The sequence below is a fragment of the Bombina bombina genome, chromosome 1, assembly GCF_027579735.1.
Source record: "Bombina bombina isolate aBomBom1 chromosome 1, aBomBom1.pri, whole genome shotgun sequence".
Lineage (NCBI taxonomy): Eukaryota > Metazoa > Chordata > Amphibia > Anura > Bombinatoridae > Bombina > Bombina bombina.
This window is the reverse complement of record NC_069499.1, coordinates 517,658,966-517,677,991: the sequence shown is the minus strand read 5'-3', so window position 1 is coordinate 517,677,991 and position 19,026 is coordinate 517,658,966. Positions and strand designations below refer to the sequence as shown.

The 19,026-nt window shown below is 37.5% G+C and overlaps 1 protein-coding gene across 4 annotated transcripts in view; it reads right to left on the bottom strand.

The window, feature by feature from the left end:
• Positions 1 to 774: 774 nt before the first annotated feature.
• NAB1 (NGFI-A binding protein 1) overlaps positions 775 to 19,026 on the bottom strand; it is a 94,313-nt gene continuing 76,061 nt past the window's right edge. The window contains exons 7-8 of one of the 4 annotated variants that reach the window (XM_053698619.1): positions 11,342 to 11,491; positions 775 to 5,485 (exon numbers count right to left, since the gene is read on the bottom strand). In XM_053698619.1, coding sequence (XP_053554594.1) covers positions 5,391 to 5,485; positions 11,342 to 11,491 — 245 coding nt within the window. In that variant the 3' untranslated portion in view covers positions 775 to 5,390. The remainder of the gene's footprint in view (positions 5,486 to 11,341; positions 11,492 to 19,026) is intronic. The other 3 variants (XM_053698620.1, XM_053698621.1, XM_053698622.1) reach the window with 3 other exon arrangements.

The window sequence follows — 19,026 nt, the reverse complement described above, 5'->3', positions numbered from 1 at the left end:
CTCCCTCACATAGCCCTGTGGAAAAAGGATAAAGCCTGAGTAATCTTACTAGGCTATCAGGATTAGGGCAGCATCAATGTATGGGAGGCGCAGTGAGAATTATGCCCCACAAGTTCCCATTGCTCTAAAGCCACCAATGCTCTACTGAAGAGACTGATATGGACAATCTTGTACTACTTTAAAAATAATAAACTCTTGATTAAAGAATCTTATCTAACACCTCACTTTACCACTTCCTATCACTAACGTAGGCAAAGAGAATGACTGGAGTGGGAGGGAAGGGAGGAGCTATTTAACAGCTTTGCTGTGGTGCTCTTTGCCGCCTCCTGCTGACCAGGAGGTGAATATCCCATTAGTAATTAAGATGATCCGTGGACTCATCGTGTCATTAAAAAGAAAGAAGTAATCCTTACATCATTCATGCAGAAAACAATACTCAGCAGCTATATATTTAGTAGGACATACTTGTTAATTGATGGAGCCTATATATATAAACCTCTTCCTGTCAGTATGTAAGGGGGAACTCCCATATGTTTCCCTTGACTTGACATCTGGCCACGTCTTCCACATACACTTCACGATGTGACTCACAATTTTTAATGCAATTTTTTCTTTAGATTTTGAAGCAAAAGTTATTTGAATCAGAAACAAATTTTTGCTGCATCTTATGTGATTTGATCATTAATACAGATTAAAAATTGAAAGACGCAATGCCATTTTAATGATGTTTTTCATCTCCTAAGAATACTGCAGAAAATAACACACATAACACAATTAAAAATATATACATTATATACTTTAATTATAAGAAGTTAAATACATTAGTGTTTCCAAAATAAAAATTTAAATCTACAGAATCTGTGAACTTTTAGATGAAAGGCTTCTTTTTTCCAGCTCTTACTACTAAACATAAAATATCTGCATAACATTAAGACACCTACACACATTATACAATTTAGAATTAAGACTATCTGAAATTCTGTGCAAAATAGTCAATCGTGCCAGGTAGAGTACCAATAAGTGGGATGGAAATACAGACTGAGCAGGGATTACTAACTAATGTTGAGGCTGTGTTAATCACTGCCATTCTGGGAACAAGAACAGATCAAGTATATTCTAAAATGTTTAATTGCAATATAGATTATTACCTACTGACATGCTTGTGCTGCATTATGCACTCTATAAACACAATTTTCATCTTAGAGCAAATGTTGTTGATTGTAATTAGAGATCACATATCCCCTTTAATGCAAGCATTATGAAAAGCTCACATATTAATGCTGTAAAAGATCTAATTGAAGCTGTGTAGTATTAATGTTCCATGAATACACTATTAACATATGTATTAGCAACTTATATAATAAATAACTTAATAAATACAAGGCAACGTGAATACTTTAAAGGGATACTAAACCTAAATTGTTTCTTTCATGATTTAGATAGAGCGTACAATTTTAAGCAACTTTCTAATTTACTCCTATTATCAAATTTTCTTTGTTCTCTTGCTATCTTTATTTGAAAAGCAAGAATGTAAGCGTAGGAGCCAGCCCATTTTTTTTCCAGCATCTGGGTTGCACTTGCTGAATCCTTAGCTTAGATTCCTGTTTTTGTTTTCTTTCAAATAAAGATAGCAAGAGACCGAAGAAAAATCTATCTATCTGAATCATAAAAGAAAATATTTGGGTTTAGTATCCCTTTAATGAAGACTAGCAATTTGAAAATAAAATCAATCTATTCTGCTAGGCTTATCTCAGTTTGATTTTTAGCTAGAAAAGAGATCACGTAACAAACCGTTTGAGTTGTTGCTCAAAGTAGAAAGTGTGTATGTTAATAGATTGTATAAGCACAGATTAGTACACATTAAAACTGCAAAACTTTTTAAGTTATGCAAATGTGAATCTCTATTTCATAAGAATGAAGTTAAACATTTACACAAATGAAATAATAAACTTCTTGCAAAATAGTTACTTATCTTGCTCAGCTATCACTCATGAAGAGGCAGTATTCTTGATCTTTGATACATTATTACCATGAAAACACAGAAAAATTATAAATGAAATGCAAATGTCTAGTTGATATTAGCTCTGTGTATTCTAGGCTCATTTTAAAATTCTAAATCGATGTCCTCTAACTCAAGGAGGGCATGAATAAAAACCTTACATCTATTAGGTTGTGTGTGTGTGAATAAAAACCTTACATCTATTAGGTTGTGTGTGTGTGAATAAAAACCTTACATCTATTAGGTTGGGTGTGTGTCTTCAAATTAATGTCCCTGCTCTATGAACATAATTTAGTTTGGAACCTATATTTAATATACTGCAAATGTATTGTCTTAAAGCTTATATACCTGAAAAGAAATGGCCATGTCACTTACCTTATAATAACACTTATGCAGTATATTTTAATAGAACTCTAAAATCTGGTACTTTTTTAGGAATAATTTCAACCAAGACCCATGAGGACAAACCTGATTTCTTACAAAGATACAAAAAGACTACCACAGACAATATTTTACATCACAAGGAACTAACTGAGAATACAACTGTACATTTAAAGGGACAGTATACTATAAAATAGTTTTTCCCTTAATGTGTTTCCAATTACTTTTTTTTACCAGCTGCAGAGTATAAATGTTTGAGATTTGCTTTTTTAAGGCTTATTTGTGTATATGAATTAGCTGATTTTGTGTTTTGAAGCCACAACCAAATAAAATGGGTTAAGCTTGTAGGTATAATCAGATCTCATTACTTTATCACATTGTGTACATATACCTGCTTCTTTATCTTATATATGTCCATAAATCAATCACCAGTACTTGGAGAGAACAATGGAAAATTAAGATTTTATTATTTTAGCTCTTCTATAACCCACTGGGAGTGTAATTTCTTCTACTCGCTGTGTTAACCCAGCTTGGCCTTGAGGCCAAAAACTTTCAGGATGGGTGGAGATACCACAAGCTAAATAAAATATTTCAAATGCTAATATAAGGGTAATGGAAATACTTGTAAACTATTTAATACACTCAGGCAGGTAAAGGGGATCATTGGGAACAAATTAAAGGGGAGAAAATATTTGAGTAAACTTTCCCTTTAAGCTTGTCATTGACCTAGTCTATTTTTTCACTACTGTAACACAAACTAGAAGCAAGAATAGAATAGAACGTGTGAAGGTTTACAGTGATTTGAGACTACAGTGCAGACAACACATCTCACATTTTGTTTACAGTGAAAGCAAGACCTAAAGGATTACCGCTCTTTATATAGAAGATAAAGAACCAGCCATATATTTATTACTAAACATAAAATTTCCACAACATTAATACAGGGCAGGTGTCAGCAAAAACAGGTAGGATTTGGCCCAATAAATGTAATGATACAGAAAGGAATGGTAGTTATATAGCTAATGCTTAAATCATTAATGTAGAGAACTGGTTTTACAATTAGTATCAAAGTGTACAGCATCAAGCAAAAGCTTGCAGTATAAAGACCGCAGGGAGTACAGGGGCAAAAATGAATTTTTAAGGAATATTTTGCACTCTAGTTTGTAAAGGTAGCTGGAGTTTCCAATGCTGATCTAAACGGAAATAATAACATTTAATGTAAGACATGTCCTAGTAAAAGCAACATTTAAAATGGAAAGGAATTGTTCCAATACATAGAACATAAAAAGGGTATGCAAAGGCCCCTGTGTGAGAATTAGCAAAGCATGGCTTATAGTAAGGTGGTTTAACTAGTGTCACTGAGAATTGTAAACCTACAGTCAACATATAAATCAGCAAGTTCAATTTTAAAGTGTGGGAATGTTGTAAATTATAAAACAAATGAAACACTCAAAATGATTCTGTTTTGCTGCTATTAGTACTTATAGGGAAAATGTATTAAATAAAACCGCAGAGGAATCATTTTTGGTTGAGAACATGTACAGGTTTAGTGACACCAGCCCTGGTGTTATAAGCAGTACTGGGAATAAGTGTTATGGCTCAGAGCCCTCTCTCATACAATAACCCATTATTTTGCTTTGGCTCTACAGTGCCACCATTTTGAATAGTCCAAAGATAAACAATGAATTTAATGACAGAGAACTACCTGGATTGTTTAGCTAATCAAATGCTCTACCTCTGTGAGAAAGGTACATACTACATTTCCAAATACCTGTATAATAAGGGTCAAACAGCTTCTTAACTGATCTGTTATCACTGTGTAGCAATTAGCAGAGTTAAAGACATCTTCAGTATGCAACCACCTCCTGCATAAGGTAAACTGGACATTAATGGTCTCTTTATTAAAAAATAAGTACTTTTATTTCAATGAGTGTGTGCCTCACTTTACCAATAGCACAAAATATTAATGTTTAATGTCCCTTTAATGCTTTAACTTGCCCTGTTTTATTTATTGAATCCTAATGACTAGAACAAGAACGCTTGCTTACATTCTCTACCTACAAGCTTCAGTATAGATGTATTTATTTTTGTTCCCTTCCAAATGGATTCATTAAAACAAAATCTCATTTACCCAGTAATTATGATTTTTCTTTTCAACTGACCTTTACAGTTTAACTATATAATTATGGCCCTTTAATTTATGTAACAACAACAACAAAAACACACACACACACACTATATATATATATATATATATATATATATATATATATATATATATATATATTTAAATGATTATTAATAGATATCTCTTTCTCTAGAATTTAGTTCACTGCAGACAGTCACAATAATTATGAGATTCTTCTTTTCTTTATAGCTAAGCAACAAAATGTAGGACATCTATTCTTGTCGCTCATTTACTAAAGAATCCATATCACAGTGTGACAAGATGCCTTTCCCAGTACTGCTTATACGTTACTGAAGGATATATCATTTACATACATACATTTCTTCCACTTACGAACACAAATTCAAAATGGTTTTTTTTCTTATTGCAAACAAATTATTAAGTTACCCTATCTCTCCTTCCTGTAATGTAAAGGATATTTTTTTTAACCTAAGCTGGTTAATATTAATATCTAGAATAGATACAACAGACACTAAATTTCAAGTAAAATGAACAGTATTCACATCTATGAAAACTGAATACATGTTCTAATAATTACGCTGTTCTATAACTTACACAGAAACGTTTTACATTCATAAATATTGGAAGCCCACTGTATTAATTTGTGAGCTATGCCTTATAGTGAAGGCAATGAAAGGAATGTGTGTCCGTCAGATCCATTGTATCTGCAGTCTAGCTTCTCTTTTTACATATGGTATCAGTCTGTAAGCTTTGGCTTTGAATGTGGTATTGTATATTTAGATGAGGCAACACTGGTAAGGGTTTAAGGCTTGCTTGTTGCACTGGTAAACTCCTGGAATGATGAGCAGATTGTCTTGCTAGCTATCGCACATCTTCTGGCTCCATTTTGATGATTTTTCTTTCTGTGCTGTTTAAGGCTGCTTGTGAGTAATCTTTAAGCATTCCAAGACTATCTGCTGGTGATTAAGAAAACAATATATTAGCAAACATATACATTTAGGCTTAAATTATATATATATATATATATATATATTACTGGTGGAGATGGAAAAAATGACTTGTCCACTCAATGTTAAAAAAAGTCAAGTCAAAATTAAACTTTTATGATTCAGATACAGCAAACTATTTTAAACAACTTTCCAATTCACATGAAAGAGAGAGAGAAAAGAAAATGAGAGAGATAAGCTGACAGTCACAGCAACAATAGTTACATATACTAATTTCTATGTAAGCAATAGTGGCCGTATCATTTTCCTACACCTATTGTATGTAGACAGTTGTAATGTACGTCAAAATCAGAATTCTTTTATGACTGATTGATACGAGCATGCTGCAATGGTCACTGGGCAATCACTGGATACCTGAGGAGTGAAACAATCCAGTGATGCCCCCAAAAATCCAATGATGCCCTCCTCTCCCAGTAAATACTGTATCTACTGGAAAAAAAAAAGTTACATTTATTTTAATAAACTATACTTGTATTTTTTTAAATAAATTTTATTTTAATAAAGTGTTTTCTTTTGCGTTTTCTACCCCTGAATTGTATTTTTTGTCCTTGGTGATAAAAGGGTTAAATACCCGTAGGTGTCTAAATTCTAAAACTATAGATCTTTGTGTGGCAGTTTTGAATTGGGTGAAGGTTATTTAACTTACAGTCCAAGCACAGAAAATTTTAGCATTAAACCAATAATTCCAGATTTGTAGTATCTGGCCTATATTTGTTATAAATTACTTTGAAATAATACATTATTTTGGGAGGTATTTTCTTAAGCTACACTAGTTTTGGTAGAAATGGTTAAATGAAAACTGCAAAAAAAAATTACAGTATTACATTTCAACTTTTCTAGAGGCAGCTATTCCAGACAATTACACAGTGTTCCACCGCCTGAGACAAGATCGCAAGGGAGGCGGAGTTATGATCTGTGCAAAATCATCCTTAAATCCCAGACCAATATCAGTCCACAAAACCCAATCTTTTGAATGTGTAGCTGCCAGCCTCTCAATAGAGAGAGGATTCCGAATACTGCTAATATACAGACCCCCAGGAGATGGGAAGAGATTTTTTCAGGAACTCCCAGACCTTTTGGCTGGCTTAATCCTTGAACACCCCAGATGGCTTATATTAGGAGACTTCAACACTTGGATTGACAACACCCTATCCCTGATTGGGCAGGATCTCCTCAGCTTGATGAGTACACTCGACTTTACACAAATCGTCACCACTCCCACCCACAGAAAAGGTCATACACTTGATCTAGTGTTTCAGTCTGGACTACAGGGAGTGCAGAATTATTAGGCAAGTTGTATTTTTGAGGATTAATTTTATTATTGAACAACAACCATGTTCTCAATGAACCCAAAAAACTCATTAATATCAAAGCTGAATATTTTTGGAAGTAGTTTTTAGTTTGTTTTTAGTTTTAGCTATTTTAGGGGGATATCTGTGTGTGCAGGTGACTATTACTGTGCATAATTATTAGGCAACTTAACAAAAAACAAATATATACCCATTTCAATTGTTTATTTTTACCAGTGAAACCAATATAACATCTCAACATTCACAAATATACATTTCTGACATTCAAAAACAAAACAAAAACAAATCAGTGACCAATATAGCCACCTTTCTTTGCAAGGACACTCAAAAGCCTGCCATCCATGGATTCTGTCAGTGTTTTGATCTGTTCACCATCAACATTGCGTGCAGCAGCAACCACAGCCTCCCAGACACTGTTCAGAGAGGTGTACCGTTTTCCCTCCTTGTAAATCTCACATTTGATGATGGACCACAGGTTCTCAATGGGGTTCAGATCAGGTGAACAAGGAGGCCATGTCATTAGATTTTCTTCTTTTATACCCTTTCTTGCCAGTCATGCTGTGGAGTACTTGGACGCGTGTGATGGAGCATTGTCCTGCATGAAAATCATGTTTTTCTTGAAGGATGCAGACTTCTTCCTGTACCACTGCTTGAAGAAGGTGTCTTCCAGAAACTGGCAGTAGGACTGGGAGTTGAGCTTGACTCCATCCTCAACCCGAAAAGGCCCCACAAGCTCATCTTTGATGATACCAGCCCAAACCAGTACTCCACCTCCACCTTGCTGGCGTCTGAGTCGGACTGGAGCTCTCTGCCCTTTACCAATCCAGCCACGGGCCCATCCATCTGGCCCATCAAGACTCACTCTCATTTCATCAGTCCATAAAACCTTAGAAAAATCAGTCTTGAGATATTTCTTGGCCCAGTCTTGACGTTTCAGCTTGTGTGTCTTGTTCAGTGGTGGTCGTCTTTCAGCCTTTCTTACCTTGGCCATGTCTCTGAGTATTGCACACCTTGTGCTTTTGGGCCCTCCAGTGATGTTGCAGCTCTGAAATATGGCCAAACTGGTGGCAAGTGGCATCTTGGCAGCTGCACGCTTGACTTTTCTCAGTTCATGGGCAGTTATTTTGCGCCTTGGTTTTTCTACACGCTTCTTGCGACCCTGTTGACTATTTTGAATGAAACGCTTGATTGTTCGATGATCACGCTTCAGAAGCTTTGCAATTTTAAGAGTGCTGCATCCCTCTGCAAGATATCTCACTATTTTTGACTTTTCTGAGCCTGTCAAGTCCTTCTTTTGACCCATTTTGCCAAAGGAAAGGAAGTTGCCTAATAATTATGCACACCTGATATAGGGTGTTGATGTCATTAGACCACACCCCTTCTCATTACAGAGATGCACATCACCTAATATGTTTAATTGGTAGTAGGCTTTCGAGCCTATACAGCTTGGAGTAAGACAACATGCATAAAGAGGATGATGTGGTCAAAATACTCATTTGCCTAATAATTCTGCACTCCCTGTAGAAGTGTCACCAGTAACTGTAAACCCAGTTACCTGGTCAGACCACCACTCCATTCACTTCTCCATTGTATCACAATCAACCAGACACCAGCCTCAGAACCTGGTCTAAAACCGCTCATTAAAAGGGGTGACACCACTGGATGTAGCTTCACATATGGATCTAAGTGAACTAATGGGCACCTGCGAAGACCCCAGCTCCTTAGTCCGACTCTACAACAAAACCATGAGAGACATCCTAGAAAGCATTGCACCATCTCGCATACGCACTGTCCAAACCCACAACAATGCATCGTAGTTTGATAGCTCCATCAGAGAAATGAAAAGAACAGGACGTAAGCTCGAGAGAAAGTGGCGCAGAACACATGATCCAGAGGATAAAGCCGCTCTTACCAAACATCTAAATAAATATCAATCCAAGATAACTCAGAAAAAAATCTTCATTTTTATCACGCAAAATTGCACTCTCCCACAATAGACCCAGGCAACTGTTTCGCACAGTAGAAAGGCTCTGCAAACCAGCATGCATTCTTAGCCCCACCAACTTCTCAGGATAAATGTGAAGCATTTGCGAACTTCTTCAGAGACAAGATTTCCTCAATCCGAACAGCTATCACAGCAGGCCAAACAGTTACACACCAGAACCACTACAATGGAATGCCAGATTGCCCCAGTTTATGGTCCACTTTTACAAATGTGGATATAAAAGAAGTTAAAAACACCATACAAAAGTTGCACCCTACCCTGCTCCAACTCAGCTCATATCTGGATGCATTGAAACACTCGCCCCAGTCCTCACAAAAATAGTGCAGTGTTCACTAAAAACAGGAGACTTTCCAGATCCTCTAAAAGAAGCTGTGGTAAAACAAACTCCTAAAGAAACCTTTATTAGACACAGACTGTATGACTAATTACAGACCAGTATCCAACCTCCCATTTCTAGGGAAAATAATTGAAAAAGTAGTGGTAACTCAACTGGAAGCCCATCTATCACGCCTAAACATATTCGATCCTTTCCAGTCAGGCTTCAGATGCCGCCACAGCACTGAAACAGCGCTAGTCCGAGTGGTAAATGATCTCCTCATGGCAAGAGACAAAGGTGATTACTCCATCCTACTCCTCCGGGATCTCTCAGCGGCATTTGACACCATTGGCCATAGGATTCTAATAGAGCGCCTTCAGTACATCTGTGGTCTAGGAGGCACAGTCCTTAACTGGTTTAAATATTTTCTCTCTGGTAGATCACAGAGAGTAATATCAGGATCAAGCTCATCAGCACCAACAGAACTGGCCTGCGGAGTTCCACAAGGATCTATCCTGTCTCCCATGATATTCGCAATTTACTTACTACCACTGAGGGACATCATTAACCGACATGGCCTAAGGTATCATTGTTACGCTGATGACACACAACTCTACTTCTCCTTTGCTCCAGATACTACAGACCCAGCATGCCGCATAAACAGTTGCTTAACAGACCTCATAGAATGGATGAATGCTAGCTGTCTCAAAGTGAACCCGGACAAAACTCTTGGTGAGGGGACCCCGGGCATCAAAAATATCCCACGATCACCGAACTGGCCTGGAGCTTGGAGGCTCTGAACTCGTTAGTTCAGCAAATGTACGAAACCTCGGAGTGCTGATTGATGCTGGACTATCTTTTAAACAGCAGATTTCCTCCATAATAAAATCTGCCTACTTTCATCTGAAAAACATAACCAGGATACAACACTTAATTCCACCGGATGATATGCCAACATTAATCCATGCATTTGTATCCTCTAGGCTAGATTACTGCAATGCACTTTACTTGGGCCTCCCAAAAAAAGAACTCCATCGCCTTCAGACAGTACAAAACACAGCAGCCAGACTATTGACCAATCAAACTCGCTCCTGCCACATAACACCTGTTCTCCACTCCCTGCATTGGCTTCCAATTAAATGGCGAACATATTTTAAAATTGGCCTGCTGACCTTCAAAGCCTTAAACAACCAAAGCCCACAGTACCTGAAAGAGCTCCTGACACAATACATCCCATCCCGTTCACTTAGGTCAGCCAACACATCCCTCCTCTCAGTGCCAAGAATAAGGACAAACTCAGGCTCCAGAGCATTCTGCCACGCTGCCCCTACTTTCTGGAACTCTTTACCGTGCGCAATCAGAGAGGCACCGTCCTTACAGACTTTTAAAAAAAAGCTAAAGACCCACCTCTTCCATCAGGCATTCAGTCCGCTTAGCTGACCTTCAGAAACTCTTAACTTTTATGTCTTATGTTGGTATATTTGTAAAGTGCTTTGAGTCTCACAGGGAGAAAAGCGCTATATAAATCGCAAATTATTATTATTATTATATTATATAACTTATTGTTATTTAATGCACCCTTATAGGTATCACAAGAAAAGTCTGTTGGCCTGTTAAAAAATGGTATATAATATATATGGGTACACTTAACAAGACAGCTGATATTTATGGTGAAACCAACACAAAGCATTCTGGTCAAAATCTAAATGCGCATAGATGAATTACATCTTTGAATAGAAACATATTTGCAATATAAATGTATTGGCAAAAATGCTTCTAGTAAAAGTTATCACTGTTTTAGTGTTAACATTTTTCTCTACATATGCATGTGAGGCATAGCTAGATATTCTCAATGCACCAGCATTTTAAATAATGCAGCTGCTCAGAGGTGCCAGTGAGGCATGTATCATGTCAACAATTAACAAACTGATGGTACAAGCACCTCAGGCCCTCTGAGCAAGTGCTGTTTTAAAATGCTGGTGCACAGTGCATACTTAAATACACTTTTGAAACAGCTATAGCTTTTATTAGAAGCATTTTTGCTAATAGATGTATATTGCAAAAATACTGCTATTCAAAACTGAAATGCATCCATGTGGATTCCAATTTTGTCTGGAATGTCCCTTTAAACCCACTGCCATGCATAGCAATAAAAACTAATCACATTCTCACACCTGAAGATTGTGAGTTGGTCTCGCTGCTGGAGTAAAGCCTGCTTAGTTCATTACACATCTGCTTCCCTAAGTGTTGTTCTCCATCTGACATAACTTGCTGCAGTGGTCGACTCTGGTGGTTCGACATTCGAAGGTTCAGTGGCCTTTCACCTGCAACGCAAATAATCCCAATAAACATATGTATCAGGAGAGGACTGACCAGATATCCTTAATCACTTTAAAGTGATGGTAAATGAAAGAGTATGGAAGTCTCCTTGCAGAACCTATGTGACATCCTCATCTAAGTTGCTGTAATAACTTTTTAAAGTTGTGACTTTAGTTAAGTAATAATTATATTTTATTCTCCTATCATTCCTTGATTTTCCCTCCACCCATTTGCTTGTCTTTAGTGTACTGATGCATAGACCACTCTATAAATAGTAGGCAATGTACGCTCCTGAGAAAAACATATAGTTTTATTATATAATTATTGTGGGCTCACTGTCTGGCTGCAATGCACAAGCTGGCATAAATTCAAGTAAACAGTGAATCCGAAAATGAGTGCCAATTCACTATTTACAACCATGTCAAAGTCAGTGCCCTTCCAGCACCAGAGTTTCTTGAATTAAAAAGCAAAGATACATTTACTTTCAGAGAGCTGTGTGGCTAAGCAGGCGAATGGATGAGTGTGTCAAACGTATACACACACACACACACACACACCATTTACCATTTGGACACATGTATACATACACACACACACACAGTATATATATATATATATATATATATATATATACACACATACATACATACACACACACACACATATATATACATACACACACATATACAGAGTATATATATATATATATATATATATATATATATATATATATATATATATATATACATATACATAAACACACATATATACAGAGTATATATATATATATATATATATATATATATATACACACACACACACATATATATATATACACACATATATACATATATATATATATATATACACACATATATATATATACACACATATATATATATATATATATATACATATACATATATATATATATATATATATATATATATATATATATATATATATATATATATATATATATATATATATATATATACATATATATATATATATATATATATATATATACATATATATATATATATATATATATATATACATACATATATATATATATATATATATATATATATATATATATATATACACACACTGGAATACCCTTATCAGAGCTCCAGGTACCAAAGTTACCACTTTGGCTTGGAATCCATTGTTAAAGCTTTGCTCCTTTCCATGAAATAATGTGCACATATTTTGAGCACTATATCATTTCTCTCAAACATTTTTTATGGCCTGACTAAGCCTACGCACAACCTGCCTGGAAATGCCCCATTCTGCCCATAACATGCCCCTTTGTTTATAACGCTACTCCTATTGTTCAGTGCTCCGCCCACAACATACTGGTGGGCCATTGGCCACAAGCTGTTAACCTCCCACATCCTGCAAGTGTTGGGATGTATGCTATATGAATAACAGAGTTACAACACAACACTTATAGCACATATTCATTCACCTGAGCCTACCACAGTATGCTCTAATGGAAAGTAGCTTTGTTTCAATAAAGGATACAAAGAGAAAGAGGTACATTTGATAAGGAAAAGGAAAATTTGAAAGCTTTTGTTTGCATCTGAATCAAAAAAAGCATAGATTTGACTTCCATGTTCCTTTAACAAAGTTTTCTGATTCTGCACCACAAATTCAATGTAAAAGCAATCTGACAGTGGGACTAAATGCATTCAAAGATATATTGTAGAGGTTCCATTAGACATTTACAAAAATGTTTGTGTTAAAATGTATTGGTGCTAGAATAATAACTTTTACATATATTTGACTCACAGCCAATACAATTCTAGGCCTCTTGTTTGTAATGCATGCTATAAGTGCCAACGCCAAAACACATGGTACTTGGAGATTGCATAGTTGGAAAATCCATGACCACTGGCCAACTGCAATTTCAGCAAAAAATGCTTCTAACAGTATTTGAAATACAATGATGTGCATTTCATATGTTACCAATATCTGAGTCTTTAACTTTATTCATATTCAAAGATGTCCAATTCTATTTCGAAAAGATAGAATTCAGACTTTTATATGGATTAGTGCATATATTAAAGCTGAAAAAAATATAAAAAATTCACAGAAAGAGCACAAACCAATTTCATTTTCAGGATGTTCTCAAATATTTCAAAAGTAATTTATAAAATACATAATTAAATACATTAATTTTGCTTAAAAAAAAAGTGAATTATCCAAACTAAACAAATAAAATGGCAAAATATAAAGATATTTTACAATCAGATAATTACATCATTTGATAATATATGAAGGTTTTGGACAGATGTTATTTTATTTAAAAATAAAAAAAATCCTATTTTCATGTAAATTCATTGGGGAGGTTTTCAGTAAATAAAGACAAACAGAAATAAAATGGGCAATTTATGTAAGTGAATTTATTAAAACTCAATACATTTGTATTTCATGATTCAGATAGAGCATGCAATATAAAATAACTTTCTAATTTACTTCTATTATCACATTTTATTTCAGGAGCATGTACATGTCTGGAGCAATATATAGCTGCAGTTTTGCAAGAATGTTATCCATTTGCTAACATTCTTGCTAGATAATAGATGGCAGCACTGTTTCCTGCCAGGTAGTGCTCCAGACACCTCTTCAACAAAGAATACCATGGGAACAAAAACATTTTAATAAAAGAAGTGGAATTTAAAAAAAAAAAATTAAAAAATGCATGCACTGTTTGAATCACACAAAAAAAATTTTGGGTTTAATTTCCCTTTAAAGGGACAGTATACTGTAAAATAGTTTTTCCCTTAATGTGTTTACAATTGCTTTTTTTACCAACTGCAGAGTAAAAAATGTATGAAAATTAGCTTTTTAAGGTTTATTTCTGTATATTAAAGCTCTGATTTTGTGTTTTGAAGCCACAGCCTAATAAAATAGGTTGAGCTTGTAGGTATAATCAGATCTCATTACTGTATCACATTGTGCACATATACCTGCTTCTTTATCTTATATCTGTCCTTAAAACAATCACTAGTACTTTGAGAGAACAATGGAAAAACAAAATGTATGCTTACCTGATAAATTCCTTTCTCCTGTAGTGTGGTCAGTCCACGGGTCATCATTACTTCTGGGATATTAACTCCTCCCCAACAGGAAGTGCAAGAGGATTCACCCAGCAGAGCTGCTATATAGCTCCTCCCCTCTACGTCACCTCCAGTCATTCGACCAAGGACCAACGAGAAAGGAGAAGCCAAAGGGTGTAGTGGTGACTGGAGTATAAATCAAAAATTTTTTACCTGCCATAAAAAACAGGGCGGGCCGTGGACTGACCACACTACAGGAGAAAGGAATTTATCAGGTAAGCATAAATTTTGTTTTCTCCTGTTAAGTGTGGTCAGTCCACGGGTCATCATTACTTCTGGGATACCAATACCAAAGCTAAAGTACACAGATGACGGGAGGGACAGGCAGGCTCTTTATACGGAAGGAACCACTGCCTGAAGAACCTTTCTCCCAAAAACAGCCTCCGAAGAAGCAAAAGTATCAAATTTGTAAAATTTGGAAAAAGTATGAAGAGAAGACCAAGTTGCAGCCTTGCAAATCTGTTCAACAGAAGCCTCATTCTTAAAGGCCCAAGTGGAAGCCACAGCTCTAGTAGAATGTGCTGTAATTCTTTCAGGAGGCTGCTGTCCAGCAGTCTCATAGGCTAACCGAATTATGCTACGAAGCCAAAAAGAGAGAGAGGTAGCCGAAGCTTTTTGACCTCTCCTCTGACCAGAATAAACGACAAACAGGGAAGACGTTTGTCGAAAATCCTTAGTTGCCTGTAGATAAAATTTCAGGGCACGGACTACATCTAGATTGTGTAGCAGACGTTCCTTCTTCGAAGAAGGATTAGGACACAAAGATGGAACCACAATCTCTTGATTGATATTCCTGGTAGTGACCACCTTAGGTAGGAACCCAGGTTTAGTACGCAGAACTACCTTGTCTGAATGAAAAATCAGATAAGGAGAATCACAATGTAAAGCGGATAACTCAGAGACTCTTCGAGCCGAGGAAATCGCCATTAAAAATAGAACTTTCCAAGATAACAGCTTGATATCAATGGAATGAAGGGGTTCAAACGGAACACCCTGTAACACATTAAGAACTAAGTACAAACTCCATGGTGGAGCAACAGTTTTAAACACAGGCTTGATCCTAGCTAAAGCCTGACAAAAAGCTTGAACGTCCGGAACTTCTGACAGACGTTTGTGTAAAAGAATGGACAGAGCTGAAATCTGTCCCTTTAAGGAACTAGCGGATAAACCCTTTTCTAAACCTTCTTGTAGAAAAGACAATATCCTCAGAATCCTAACCTTACTCCATGAGTAACTCTTGGATTCGCACCAATATAAGAATTTGCGCCATATCTTATGGTAAATCTTTCTGGTAACAGGCTTCCTAGCCTGTATTAAGGTATCAATAACTGACTCAGAAAAACCACGTTTTGATAAAATCAAGCGTTCAATTTCCAAGCAGTCAGCTTCAGAGAAATTAGATTTTGATGTTTGAAGGGACCCTGGATCAGAAGGTCCTGTTTCAGAGGTAGAGACCAAGGTGGACAGGATGACATGTCCACTAGATCTGCATACCAAGTCCTGCGTGGCCATGCAGGCGCTATTAGAATCACTGATGCTCTCTCCTGTTTGATTCTGGCAATCAATCGAGGAAGCATCGGGAAGGGTGGAAACACATAAGCCATCCCGAAGGTCCAAGGTGCTGTCAAAGCATCTATCAGAACCGCTCCCGGATCCCTGGATCTGGACCCGTAACGAGGAAGCTTGGCATTCTGTCGAGACGCCATGAGATCTATCTCTGGTTTGCCCCAACGTCGAAGTATTTGGGCAAAGACCTCCGGATGAAGTTCCCACTCCCCCGGATGAAAAGTCTGACGACTTAAGAAATCCGCCTCCCAGTTCTCCACTCCCGGGATGTGGATTGCTGACAGGTGGCAAGAGTGAGACTCTGCCCAGCGAATTATCTTTGATACTTCCATCATTGCTAGGGAGCTTCTTGTCCCTCCCTGATGGTTGATGTAAGCTACAGTCGTGATGTTGTCCGACTGAAACCTGATGAACCCCCGAGTTGTTAACTGGGGCCAAGCCAGAAGGGCATTGAGAACTGCTCTCAATTCCAGAATGTTTATTGGTAGGAGACTCTCCTCCTGATTCCATTGTCCCTGAGCCTTCAGAGAATTCCAGACAGCGCCCCAACCTAGTAGGCTGGCGTCTGTTGTTACAATTGTCCAGTCCGGCCTGCTGAATGGCATCCCCCTGGACAGATGTGGCCGAGAAAGCCACCATAGAAGAGAATTTCTGGTCTATTGATCCAGATTCAGAGTAGGGGACAAGTCTGAGTAATCCCCATTCCACTGACTTAGCATGCACAATTGCAGCGGTCTGAGATGTAGGCGTGCAAAGGGTACTATGTCCATTGCCGCTACCATTAAGCCGATCACCTCCATGCATTGAGCTACTGACGGGTGTTGAATGGAATGAAGGACACGGCATGCATTTTGAAGCTTTGTTAACCTGTCTTCTGTCAGGTAAATCTTCATTTCTACAGAATCTATAAGAGTCCCCAAGAAGGGAACTCTTGTGAGTGGAAAGAGAGAACTCTTCTTTTCGTTCACCTTCCATCCATGCGACCTTAGAAATGCCAGTACTAACTCTGTATGAGACTTGGCAGTTTGAAAGCTTGAAGCTTGTATCAGAATGTCGTCTAGGTACGGAGCTACCGAAATTCCTCGCGGTCTTAGTACCACCAGAAGAGCACCCAGAACCTTTGTGAAGATTCTTGGAGCCGTAGCCAATCCGAATGGAAGAGCTACAAACTGGTAATGCCTGTCTAGAAAGGCAAACCTTAGATACCGGTAATGATCTTTGTGAATCGGTATGTGAAGGTAAGCATCCTTTAAATCCACTGTGGTCATGTACTGACCCTTTTGGATCATGGGTAAAATTGTCCGAATAGTTTCCATTTTGAACGATGGAACTCTTAGGAATTTGTTTAGGATCTTTAAATCCAAGATTGGCCTGAAAGTTCCCTCTTTTTTGGGAACCACAAACAGATTTGAGTAAAGCCCTTGTCCTTGTTCCGACCGCGGAACCGGATGGATCACTCCCATTAATAAAAGATCTTGTACGCAGCGTAGAAAACAGAATTTATGTTTACCTGATAAATTACTTTCTCCAACGGTGTGTCCGGTCCACGGCGTCATCCTTACTTGTGGGATATTCTCTTCCCCAACAGGAAATGGCAAAGAGCCCAGCAAAGCTGGTCACATGATCCCTCCTAGGCTCCGCCTTCCCCAGTCATTCGACCGACGTAAAGGAGGAATATTTGCATAGGAGAAATCATATGATACCGTGGTGACTGTAGTTAAAGAAAATAAATCATCAGACCTGATTAAAAAACCAGGGCGGGCCGTGGACCGGACACACCGTTGGAGAAAGTAATTTATCAGGTAAACATAAATTCTGTTTTCTCCAACATAGGTGTGTCCGGTCCACGGCGTCATCCTTACTTGTGGGAACCAATACCAAAGCTTTAGGACACGGATGATGGGAGGGAGCAAATCAGGTCACCTAGATGGAAGGCACCACGGTTTGCAAAACCTGTCTCCCAAAAATAGCCTCAGAAGAAGCAAAAGTATCAAATTTGTAAAATTTGGTAAAAGTGTGCAGTGAAGACCAAGTCGCTGCCTTAAATATCTGATCAACAGAAGCCTCGTTCTTAAAGGCCCATGTGGAAGCCACGGCCCTAGTGGAATGAGCTGTGATTCTTTCAGGAGGCTGCCGTCCGGCAGTCTCATAAGCCAATCTGATGATGCTTTTAAGCCAAAAAGATAGAGAGGTAGAAGTTGCTTTTTGACCTCTCCTTTTACCAGAATAAACAACAAACAAGGAAGATGTTTGACTGAAATCCTTTGTAGCATCTAAATAGAATTTTAGAGCACGGACAACGTCCAAATTGTGTAACAAACGTTCCTTCTATGAAACTGGATTCGGACACAAAGAAGGTACAACTATCTCCTGGTTAATATTTTTGTTGGAAACAACCTTCGGAAGAAAACCAGGCTCAGTACGTAAAAACCACCTTATCTGCATGGACCAGATAGGGCGGAGAACACTGCAGAGCAGATAACTCAGAAACTCTTCTAGCGGAAGAAACTGCAACCTAAAACAAAACTTTCCAAGATAATAACTTAATATCTACGGAATGTAAGGGTTCAAACGGAACCCCTTGAAAAACTGAAAGAACTAGATTAAGACTCCAGGGAAGAGTCAAAGGTCTGTAAACAGGCTTGATTCTAACCAGAGCCTGAACAAACGCTTAAACGTCTGGCACAGCTGCCAGCCTTTTGTGAAGTAAAACAGATAAAGCAGAGATCTGTCCCTTCAGAGAACTCGCAGAAAATCCTTTCTCCAAACCTTCTTGTAGAAAGGAAAGAATCTTAGGAATTTTTACCTTGTTCCATGGGAATCCTTTAGATTCACACCAACAGATA